The sequence below is a fragment of the Larus michahellis genome, chromosome 4 (assembly GCF_964199755.1).
Source record: "Larus michahellis chromosome 4, bLarMic1.1, whole genome shotgun sequence".
Classification (NCBI taxonomy): Eukaryota; Metazoa; Chordata; class Aves; order Charadriiformes; family Laridae; genus Larus; species Larus michahellis.
In genome coordinates, this window is record NC_133899.1 from 42,153,633 (window position 1) to 42,165,758 (window position 12,126).

Below are 12,126 nucleotides of genomic sequence, written 5' to 3' on the forward strand. Positions count from 1 at the left end.
TTACTACTTTTTAAAGAACAAATCCTCTTAAAGTATCTTGCTTCTTAGGAGACATGACTTAGATGTAGAACAACTGGTGACTGTAGGTGATGAGGATTGTCTGTGTTTTTGTTGTTTCCCTTGCACAGGTGTATTCCTTGTAAAGGATCCCGATTCCCTCCTACGCTACCACGACCTGCTGTGGCAATATTATCTTTTAAACTTCCTTACTGTCAAGTTACAACAGAAAAGGGACAGATGGAGGTATGGAATGGTGTTGAGTCCACAGCTGATAGTCTCAGATGTTCCCGTAGTAGGGATTATACGAGATTCCTATTAATCATCTCTACTATGAAAGAGAGGGTAGCAGAAACTCTGAGTAAGACATGTGGCTAAGGAGGTTATTTGGGTTCAGTGTTTTGTATAACTTTTCCAGTTTGCTTTGGTTCACAACTCTTTCTAGAAGAATACAAAATAAAGCTGTTAGAGCTGATGCAAGGTTGTATTTACACATGACCTATTTCTGACCAGTGAAAGCTTTATGTCCCTCTCTTTTTTAATTTTTTAGTGGGTCGTGATTAATGTTCTAGGAAGCACCACATTTTGGGATCTTAATCAAGACCCTTTTGAAAGTACCTGGGTTTTAATATTTTTGGAATAACTAAATTTCTGGAAGGTCTTTTTTTTGAAAGATGTACTAAATGCTCCAATTCATATAATCATTCTGGAAACATAGGCCTTCAGCCTTCACTTATTTTCTTAAGGTAGAGGCTAGTTGAAGCAAGATGTACCTGTGGAGAACTTCTAGAAGAATATCTGTATTTTTTTCTTCTATTTTTTATATGTTTAAATATTTCAATCTTGTGGAGTTCAGCTGTAGTGCACAAAATAGAAATGAACATAAAATTCTAACCTCAACCTTAGAGACAGTTTAATGCTATTTGAAATTTATTCTCTTTGATAGAAGTGTGAAAAGTTTCAATAATAAACAGAAACAGATTATTCCAGTACATCCGATGAAAACATACTGGTTTTGAGTAAGTTTTTGTAATTATTTTGTAACAGAGCTAGCTGGTATAATAGCCATACTAGTACTTCCCTGAACAACAAGAGTTATATTTTCTGTTTACCTGTCCCACAGATGATGATTACTGAGGTTTTCTGGAATACTTCCAATTTGCTATGGGACAGAAATTATATGATAAAATAATCAACAACTTCTAGAATTGTCTGTCCTGGTAGCACACTGATGAACATGTAGGTCTCATCCTGTTGAAAGCCTGCAATATAAATGGAATCTAATGTATATGGCGTCTGTTTGGATTAGTTCTTATATGGATGGTTGTTAGTGTGCTCTGTTTTTTCCTCAGTAGGCACTGGCTTTTAAAGAGAATTGTCTGCCCCTCACCTGTATTATAAGATGAACATTTAAGAATAAATTAATAAAATACGTTGTAAATTGGTAGGCAGTAAGTTGTGGGCTGTTTTTCTCCCTTCTAACCTCCAGCACACGTCTTTCTCTCTTTTTCAGGAGCAGTACTGGCGTTCTGTTGTATTTCACAACCATGTGGATTACTTATCAAAAAATGGCTACGAGCTTGATGAAAATGCTAACAGTCAGTCAGTGAAAGAACAGCAAGAACTTTTAATGAAGCTGTTTGCCGTAAGTACAAATAAATAAAAATCAGAAAGAGTCCTGGAGACTTTGTTTTGAGTCGATGGCTTTTGATGTAATTTTGATGTGATTCCTTTTATTAGAAGTCTGGCTAGTGACTGGCAATCCAGCTAGTCCACAGGCTACGGTAAAAGTAGCCCCTTATCAGTATTTTGTTATTGCTTATCAGTATGAAGGGTGGGAGGAAGAAGGAAAAAAAAAGAGCTTTTTCTTTGCTATACAGCTCATGATTGTTGGTGGTTTGTCTTTTTTCATTCATTCCACCAGGACCATAACATTCTGGTCCTAGAGTCTTGAGTGAGCTCTGCAACTGTGAAGCGTGTAACTCTCATGGCTTCTTTGCTTTCAGCTTTCTTGTAAACTGGAGCGCGAATTTCGTTGTGTGGAACTTGCTGACCTCATGACACAAAACGTTGTGAATTTAGCTATCAAGTATGCTTCTCGCTCTCGAAAACTAAATTTAGCTCAGCGACTTAGTGAAATGGCTGTAGAAAAAGCAAGTGAGTTGGCAACAGCACTGGAAGATGAAGAGGAGGAAGAGGATTTCCGAAAGCACTTGAACGCCGGGTAACACAAATTTCTGTGATTAAAAGCCTGGGAACATTTTTAATGATCTATTAACATTTTGGTCCAGTTGATGGACTTTTCTGGACCATAGTTTGCAATGTATTTTTTATGAAGTAACAGTTTGTGTTGCTCTACTTATAAATTGTACATACAAAATAGTACATTTTTGTTGCTATCTTGTGAGGACTCATTAGTACCAGGAGACTAACACGAAGGGATCTCCTCTCCTTGCTTACTGTATGTCTGTGTTCAACAGCTTCAGAGGCAAAGCAGACTCAATACCAAGTTGCTCTGATTAAAATTTTTTCTTTCTTTTTTTTTCTTAATTTTCCTTTCCATAGCTTGTGCGGGTTTGGTTTTTTGACTCCAACTTACTTTTTTTTCTCTTTGTCTCAGTCTTTCTATCTCATTTAATTCCACACCTATCTTAAAATCCTTCTATCTTTCTCCAGCCCTCCCCTCTTTCAGTGTCCCATCCCAGTTTATCCTTTTTAGTCTTATTCCCTCCCAATTAATCCTAGCTCTTCAAAACTATGGAAATACTACAGGTTTGCCATGCATTTCCCCACCTCTCCATACCTGTGCTGTCTACCTTTCCTCTCCCACCTGCACCCACTTTGTAAAGCGTGATGAGGCAAAAGATGTATGTGTTTTTTAAAAAAATAGACCATACAGAAGAGCTGTGTTCTTGCTTGGCCTCTGGATGGTACAGCTGTTAAGAGTAGTTGCTAACCACCAATCTGATCCTGCAGAAAAAATGTCATAGCGTTTTGTCAGAAGCAATGTCTTCCTATAGCAATTTTATGTATGAAGTTGGGAATTTATTTAAGTAAGAGGAAGTGGTAAGTCCCTGAACTTATTTGTAGCCTTTCCCTTATTAGTCTGCACATCTAAAATTCCTTTCTTAAACGCTCTACCTTGTTCTTCTGGAACATTCATGGAAGCTGTAATCCCATGTCTGTGGCTTCATCCACTCTGAGGGTTAAAGTTCATCACAAACATTGTATTGTTCTTACCGCCAGATTGAACTAATACCGACATTCTGGTTGAAAGAAATGAACCTTGTGTTTATGTATACACAGATTTTAGTCATCAGCAAAGATTAGGAGGGAAATGCAAGGAATGTACATACTACTCTACTGGGAATTTAGAGAGTTCTCAGATTAAACATTAAAACTCGCTTCTTAAACTTCAGACTGAAAATATGCATCCATGTTACCACCTGTGTATTTATTCATTTATGCAGAAAAGCAATCTGGTAGTATTTATGGTATTGGAGGTATGTGTGTTTAAATAAAGATTACAGAAGATGCTTTATGTTTGCATTTATATTTGCAGAGAAGTGTTCTGGCAACAATAGTGATGTGCTCTGAAGGTGGTCAAAGCTTCCTGTTTCTGTTCGGGTTCTCGCTCTGCTGTGTGGAGCTGTTTGAAGCCAGTGCATGTACTTTCAGCTGAGTGTGCCTTTTGGGCAGTTTCGTAACCATGTGTGGTCTTAAAACTACCTGAGTACCACTTCAGGTGACTGCACTTCGTGTTTCAAGGTGAACTGAAGTGGTTAATGAATCTTGATTTTATTTTTAGTAACCATCACAGTTTAATCAGAGGTATAATGCAAATAAATGCTAAGTGTTATTTTTCTTATTTCCTAAATTAGCTAAGTTAGTTAGCCTTCCTTTGTTGATGTTTTCCTTCTGAATGTGGTGAGCACTTCCTTTCTGATCAATTCCTTCCATTTAGTTACAGAAACTCTGCTATGGAATGGGGTCAGCTGCCAGTCAGAAATGTTCAGTGGGACCAAGAAATGGAAGATGCAGAGGAAACTGATGCCTGTGAGGAAGCAGAAGAAACATCAGAAGTGCATAAACAGAGTAAGAAAAATATATTCTCTGAATAGGCTGGAAGTTATCTATACGTGTCTTTCACAGATTTAAAAAGGAATTCTGGAAAATTCCCAGATAATTTTAGTTTGGATAACTCGGCAGTCTATGGGACTATGTAAACAACGGGGTTTTCTGTCTTTTGTTTTGTTCTTTTGACATACAATTTAGGAAAGACAGGCACACCACCTGTCAAGGGGCACTGCAAGTGAGCTACAAGAGGTTTTATTTAGAAGCCATTTATGTAAATAGAAAATAATCCCATTTGTTTCACTGAGTTTTGAAACTCTGCAACTGTATCAGGGACTGGGTTTTCTGCTACGTAGTTAGAGCGTGTCTGGTAGTTTCTGATCTGTCTCATTGGGGTATTGACATGTGAAAGACTGTGCAGCGGGAATAACGGGGTGACATGCAGCAACTCCTGCCTCTGAGCTTTCCGTTACCTGGAATTCCATGTGGGAGATGAGTGGTAGTGCCCACCTGAGTGAGCAGGTGCAGATTCCAGCCTGTGCCTGCAGTCGCTGTGATGAAACAGGTTTAGTGTATGTCATCTGCTGTGCCACAGCTCGCTTCTGCCTTGTGCCTAGTAACCATCTGAGGGACCGTGCAGTTTTCTTGTTGTCTTAAACTATTTCTAATGGATCGGGTTGCCTTGTGAAACAGTTACTTTGGTTTCAGCTCAGATCTTGCATGAGTTGAACTAATAGACAAGTAGTTGGATGGGCACATTTTAGGAATAAATTTAAGGTTTAGGGAATATGTATACAACTCTTTAAGTTAAATCTAGGTAAAGATAATAGATGGTTTTGTAAAAGTGTATGTACAACTTGAAAATGAGAATCATGCTTTAAAATATAGATTGCTTTACTGGCTTGTATGTTTGGGGTTTTGTTTTTTAACAAGTTATTATGATTTATTGCACTTAAATATGTGCCTCTTTCTTTGTTTTGAAGGGCCAAATCCTTTCTCCAAAGGAGTCACTTCAGCGGAGGTGACTACTCCGAAGCCTGGTGAGTAGATCTCCATTTTATTCCAGGATGTCATGCTGCACAACACCCACTCCTGTTTTTATCCTCTGTTCTCCCATTACTACTAAAATTTAGAGCATAACGGTGTTGTCAAGTGGTAACTTGCACTGATTGTGGTTCTCACATTTTTAAGAGGTTCCCTGTGCCTGTTGATATCTTCATTACCTGGTGATGTTCCATAGCACCATGCTGATTGCCTCAGCTGTGCCAAATGCTGAATCAGTTGTGTGCCTCGCTATGCCATGAAGGCATTCTTTGGGACAGGGGGAAAATGAGAACAATGATCAATTGATTTGTTTTACTAATCACAGGCACATTTATTGGTTGCACTTACAAGGCGGAGTTAGTGACCCTGCTGTAGAACTGTGAGTTCGAGCAGGCAGGAGCAGAATGCGACCTCTTGCTGCTTCTTGCTTCTTCCCTGCTGCCAACCCTCCAGCAAGAATAATCAGAGTGGAAACGGATTTGGGAGTGGAGGAAGTACTGGGTCTTCCTGTGGATTTGTATTTAAAGCCGTTGGTCCTGTGTGGGATTTCTGATGACTAATAATAGCTGAGCATGTGTAGTATAATTTTCATGTGGCTATTAAAGTGTCTTTCTCTTTATCTAACCGCTTTCAAGCCTGGTGGGAACTTCTTTTCTTTAGTGTGGAATAGTTGATGCCTTTGATTTTGTTCTCCTCTTCAATTTTCAATGAACAGAGGCTGAAGCACAGAACGTGAGCGTTAGCCTTGTTCTTTGGAAATGAGGCTAATGTTGTTTCATTTGCTCATCTAAAATGTGCGCATTGCTTCATAGATTTTGATATATGTGAGTGTGTACACACGCGCACACATTTTTACATTCTTTTTGCTTTCCTATTAAATAGCTGTAATTGCATCAAGCAGCCAAGGACGAGTGAATCCCTTTAAGGTAAGAATTTTGCAGCAGGTTTGATTGCAGTGTTCTGAAAATTACAAGAGATTATTATATCTAAAGTTTACAATGTAACTATGACAAGTATCTTGGAGGGACAGAGGAGGGGAATATGACGGAAAATAAATAAAATGTCTATTTATTTGTTTTGCTAGGTGTCATCTAACAAAAGGGACCCAGTGGTCCCCTCAGTGAATGTTCTAGACACTATGAGCAAATACTCAAAGAAAACTTTGTCTAGCAATCGAGCCGTAAACAAGCAGAACCCTCCAGTTATAAAGCCTCTGATTCCCAAACCCAAGTCCAAGCAGGTAATGTTTCTAGGCTTTTTATGTTGTTTCAGTGAGCAAAGAACAGTAAATTGAATTTTACCAGCTTTTATCAAAGTTGATTGAGTAAAGCACTTTAGATGGCAAAGTTCATTTAAGCATACTGCAGAAACTATAAAAGCACATAAAAGAGCACAGTAAGTTCTCAGTTGCAGAAATTACATTCTGTACTGAATCTTGTGCTTTTGTTTTGAGTGGTGTTTACTAAACGTCTACTGTGCTGAAATTGGATGGCTTAGATGCTATATTGATGGAAGTGATGATTATGCCTTTAGGAAAGGCTTGGGTTTTGTTAGGCTACATGGTACCATTTGTCTGAGAGTGATGTGTTCTTACCTTTTTTTTTCTTTTTTTTTTTTTTTTTTAAAACTCAATTTCTGTAGGCTTCAGCAGCCTCCTTCTTCCAGCCTCGTACATCTAACTCTAGTGAAAAAACAGTGGAAGAAAGAGAAGAAAACGCGGGAAACGAGTCCCATGATGTCAAAGTCACTGCACAGGAGAACACTGAAAACAGAAGGTGAGTGGACACTTGCATGTCAATGCCATATTCTAATTTTTATAGAATAGCAAGTCCAAAAACTATTTTGTTTCTGAAGATGTTGGACTGGCTGAAGTAGCATAACATCAAGTTGTCGTGTTTGTGAACTCGCTTCAGAAATGTAGTAAACTGTTGCTTATACTGTGCATATTATCAAACAAACCTGTGTAAAACCATCGGTTAAATTGCCAGTGAAAGAACAGAGAAAAACACTCTGTTCATTAAATCTCTCCCAGTGTGCATGGCAGTGTTATTCAAAGTAAAAGTTTCACATTAGACTGAGACAAATACATGTGTGAGTGAATAATAAATGAACAACGGAAAATGTAATTTTGGGGCTCTAAGCAAAGATTTTTGCCTTGATACTGCTTATGCATCTGGTAATGACCTTTGAATGATAAATGAAACCATGCAGCTGTGCCAGTTCCAGGTATAGGAAATACTTAAAGTTTAAACTTCTCTAGCAAATCTCAAAGGAGGCCAAAAAGCTAAGGGTTTTATGTGAAAGTGTAAAAGCTTTTAGTGTTTTTTAAAAAGATCTTTTTTTTTAGTGTTTTTTTACAAGAGCAAACAAACAAAAAACTGACATCACCTAAGGAGTGTGTCTCTTCCTAGCTAAGACTCTAATCTGTCCTGTTCCTCTGGAGCAGATGTATTTTCTAACAATCCCAGTCCTCATGAAATTTGCATTATTATAATCATGTTTCATTTAGACTTCATTTAACTGAGGAAGATGAAGGTAATTATTATTCATTTGGACTAGCATTCTTTTCATTAACCTTTACAGATAATGTTCTAAAACAAGTGGCAAGGAGACTTGTGAAAAGGATTAGCTGAAAAATGCTAATATATATGCGCTATTTTTAGGTTGATGGGACCCTGTCAGAAAGGCAGAGAACCATTACGCTTTGTCATTCTAAAATTGAAATGTTAATCTCCATATATATCACAGTTTTAATAAAAATGCTTGACTTAGTCTTGCCTTGTCAGCATGTTCTTTAAGCATACTGCAATAGGAGAAAGCAAACTGCTGACTACATGTATGTCTCTTCTTTCAAGAAGAAAAATCCGGTTAGGTGTTGTTTAGAAATGTTGGTTTGGGGAATACGGTTTTCCTATAACCTTCTTAAACAGACAGTTTTTGTGTGCTGGTTTTAGGCCAAAGACAGGATTCCAGATGTGGCTAGAAGAGAACAGAGCAAACATTTTGACAGATAATCCTGATCTGAATGAAGCAGAAGTAATAAAAGAAGGCATGAGTCGGTTTAGAATGCTGTCGTCCGAAGAAAGAATGGTAAGAAAGCATTCTTGAATTCTGGGGTTTTTTTGAGAATTTTTTCCCCCCATGGAATCCCTTGGTTATTGTTGGCTAGGAATTTTTTCTTTAAATTCCACTGCTCTTCATCTTCATGGACTTCGGTTTTGAATTGGGCCATGATCTATGACTCATACTTTACAAAAATATAAACTATCTGTATAATAAGTAATAGCAGAAAGCAGCTTTTCCAAAGTTGGCCATATGAGAAGAAATAATCAATATTATTGATTATCAATCAATGAAGAAATAACAAAAGAGAAGGGAAAGACTTAAAAGTGACATAGCCAGACTTAATTCATTGGGGCTTAAATTTGTTCTAAAGTCTTTTGGGATTCTTATTTGTCCACAAAGACAATTAAGAGGTTCAATTTCATATACAGGCTCAAAAGAAGTATAGTTTTGAAGGAGAATGCTGTTACATAAAAGGAAAGTGAGGAAATTGTTCCTAACTTGATCCTTATTAGTTCTTAACAGGAATTATTTTAGTGCTTCTTTATAATCAGAGAAAGAAGGTATATAAAATAAAGTGGTGAGTTTTGTGGCCTAATCTGTAGTTTCCTGTTTAATGATGTACTTTCTTCAAAGGTGTGGACTGAGAAAGCAAAAGGAGGAACAGTCAATGATTTAACAGAAGATAAAAAGCGAAAGCGTCCCGCAGCTGATGAAGATGAAGTGAAAAAGAATCAGGAGCAAAAATCGGAGGACTCAAATTTATCCAAAAAAACGAAACCTTTAGATCAATCTACAAATGTCAGATTGTCAGCTTTTGCGTTCAAGCAAAGCTAAGTAACGTGGTACCTTCTCAGCGTATGTTTTCTGAAGACGTTAGGTGGCTCTGTATTGAGAAATTTGCTGCTGTCCTCAAAGAGCAGCGGCAAAAAGAGTGCCTTGCTCCAAATAGCCTTTTAGAAAGTATTTTATTATCAATTCTTTTTATTGAATTATCAATTCTTATCAATTGACAATTCAGAAATGCTGAATCTACTCTCCTGATCTTTTTCAAGTTACCGGTGTAAAGCTCGATAGCAAAAATACTACTAACGGACCTGTTACCTAGAAGCAGAGTTCCACACAGTGTTGTGTAACTGTGTGCCTCGATACTTGTAATATTTGATGCTAAATACAGATTAGTCATTCTGGGGAGGATAAACTTTGTACAAAAACTGTCCTACGGTTTTAGAGAATCAAAGTAATGGCTCCTCTACCACTCCTTTCGCCTACTGCAAATGCTGGTAAGAGAAAGATGGTCAAGGAAATGGGAATGAGGGGAAAATAGTTTAAGGTGGCGCTGATGTTCAGCTACATTTCAACATCCGTGGCTGTGACAGTGGCAGAGACCAGCCTTATACGGGCAGGGAGAGAAAACCAGGACAAGAAGCTGAATTAGGAACGTCAGGTGTGCAAAAATGAGCCATTCCAGACTGTGTGCAAGTGTACTTTCCCAGTCGGTGCCTCAGCAGGGTCCGGAACTTGAAAAATCTCTATACTCTTTTATGTAATGTTTGTTTTTAAAAATAAAATGTGAATGTTTCTTTGTTTTAAGGTGGTGGTCTCCTTTGCAATTTTTATAATTGAAGTAAACAGACTTCTACCTACGAGTCATAAGGCAGTTGGATTTACCTTCTCTGGAGAAAAGGCAGTATGGCTAATAAACGTATTTGAAGCAAAATCAAATTTTGAAACTTTTTTTTAAGATAAGGTAAAATAATTTAACTCTTTAGCATGACAACTGAGACTGAAGAGTTCTAATTTAGGGCATTTTTCCTGGGTTTGCACATCCTTTCATCATTTTCTTTTTCAATTCTTCATTTCTCTTCACATTATTACTGCAAAAGCAAACGACTCTCTGTTTAGAATACATTTTTAACATTGAAATCTATAGATTGAAGATTCAGTGAGATTTCTGTAAAAGCCACTAAATCTTAGTGTAGGTGTTTTGCTAGACTTTTTAAGAAATTGTTATATTCCATTTTGGAGGAAACCAGCTCCTCTTTTCACTGTATGTGGAGAATGGGGGTCACGATGTCAACCAGGGCTGGTAAATAGAGAAAGACCTGAACACCTGTCAATTTAAATTTTTTTAATCCACAGTTCTTACATATTGTTACAATTTTTATTTGTTTAATGCTGATAGTAGACAGCAAGTAATAATTAACATAAGTAATAATTCATTTGCTGTATTAACATAGTGCAATAAATTCAGGAGAGTAGTGGCATATTATAGTGATTTTCTACATTCTTTGGGAAGAAACTATTGTATCAGAGAGTGGAATTTATTTTGGGGCAGTAAAGTGTATTTCCACATTTGTGCGTGTTGGAGAAAAATGGGATTGCATGGGTAAGAAAAACATCCAGATAGGAAAATCACTCTGGGCTTGGTGAGCTGTGTAATGTTTTCTTTCTGCTAGACTAGGCTGTTCTGATGACGAGTTGAGCATTTTGACTGTGGCGCGGGGAGATGGGCTGGTGCGAACGAATGGGCTTTCCTTTCATCTACGTACGTGTTATCCATAGTCGAGCTGAGCTGCTTGTCAGGCACCCTTTCTGCAGGCCAAACGTGAGAAGTCATCACCCTCTGCAGTAAGTAAACACACTTTTTGAGTGACTCCTCAGGGCTCCTATGTAAAGGCTGTAAAATTACATGAGCAAGATCATTATACCTCTAGTACAGTTTCTGTTCTACACCAGGTAGCCACTGCTGCAAACAGCTAGGTCCCACAAAGCATCCAAAGTCCTTTTGGCTCCTGTAGGAGGGAGGAAACATACAAAGTAAACTTCTACAAGAGTCTTCCAAGAGCTGGATGTTTGCAATCACACCTTTTCTGAGCAAACACGCCAAAGGTCTGTTGAAAGGGAGGCTCCTGGATTTAGTGGATGGTTTTCTGGAAGTCACTGGGGACATCAGGCTCCATCCTGCAGCTCCCCAGTTCCTGTTTCCTTTTCTCCTGGCTCAATTTCTGCTGTGTAACGCTTTGGGTTTCATCAGACCCAATGTCTGCAGCCTTGGGGTCACAGGCTGTGTCTCACTGCTACCCCCACGGCTGGTTAGAGGCAGCAAAAGTGCTTCCAAAATCAGATTTGAAATTTTGCATTGGAGCTGCATGGCTCTGATGGTGATTACAGCAGTGATTTTTAATTATGAAACAGTTGCTGCTGTCCGCAGCAATAAAATAAGCAGCCAACAGGGGCTATCAAGATAATGGAAGTTAGTACTTGGCTGCTTTTATGCCGGGGGGATCATCTCCCACTAGGCTGCTGTTACGTTTCTTTCATCAAAGATGGAGTTTGCTCTATTACCAAGCTCCGGGCAGAGCAACAAATACACCCTCCATCACCTGGAGCCTCCCAGGAAGCTGCACTGAGCCAGCTGGGAACGGGGCACGCTCATCCAGCAAAAGCACCGGCAGGACAGCACTAAGTATAACTTCCAATTCGTGTGGAAATGAAATGCCAAAACAAAAATGAACAGAAAATGTGGAATGGATTTTCAAGTAAAAACAGTTAATTCTCTACTAGCTGTTTTTGGTTTATGTTTGGGTTGGTTTTTTTGTGTTTTTTGTTTGGTTTTTTTTTTTAAGATGCTCCCTAAATAATATAATAGAATTTCACTGAAGTGGCAATTTCGGATTTGGAGTTTTCTTTCACTGTGCTTTAAGTCCTGGTGACAAGCAGCCTCTGGTGAGGATGCCCAGTACATGTGGTACACAGCACAGATCAGTCGCTGTTTTCAAGGAAACTGTATAATGCTGATTGCTGTCTTTCGTACTGGGAGTTTTAACTGGTTTTGTTGTTGTTTTCAGTGTAGGTAGGGGTCAGATTAGAAGATTTATTTACAGCACAACGACCGACAACTTTATCACAAGCATTTAGTACTGGAGTGCGATGGCGAATATTTTG

General features: G+C 38.3%; 1 protein-coding gene across 3 annotated transcripts in view; it reads left to right on the forward strand.

Annotated features, from left to right (window-relative positions):
- The window catches only part of WDHD1 (WD repeat and HMG-box DNA binding protein 1), a 29,251-nt gene extending 19,480 nt beyond the window's left edge, over window positions 1-9,771 (forward strand). For all 3 annotated transcript variants that reach the window (XM_074584250.1, XM_074584252.1, XM_074584251.1), the window contains 10 exons: window positions 129-243; window positions 1,511-1,642; window positions 2,004-2,221; window positions 3,962-4,092; window positions 5,055-5,111; window positions 5,998-6,041; window positions 6,200-6,355; window positions 6,757-6,890; window positions 8,070-8,205; window positions 8,815-9,771. In XM_074584250.1, coding sequence (XP_074440351.1) covers window positions 129-243; window positions 1,511-1,642; window positions 2,004-2,221; window positions 3,962-4,092; window positions 5,055-5,111; window positions 5,998-6,041; window positions 6,200-6,355; window positions 6,757-6,890; window positions 8,070-8,205; window positions 8,815-9,015 — 1,324 coding nt within the window. In that variant the 3' untranslated portion in view covers window positions 9,016-9,771. The remainder of the gene's footprint in view (window positions 1-128; window positions 244-1,510; window positions 1,643-2,003; window positions 2,222-3,961; window positions 4,093-5,054; window positions 5,112-5,997; window positions 6,042-6,199; window positions 6,356-6,756; window positions 6,891-8,069; window positions 8,206-8,814) is intronic.
- Window positions 9,772-12,126: the final 2,355 nt, after the last annotated feature.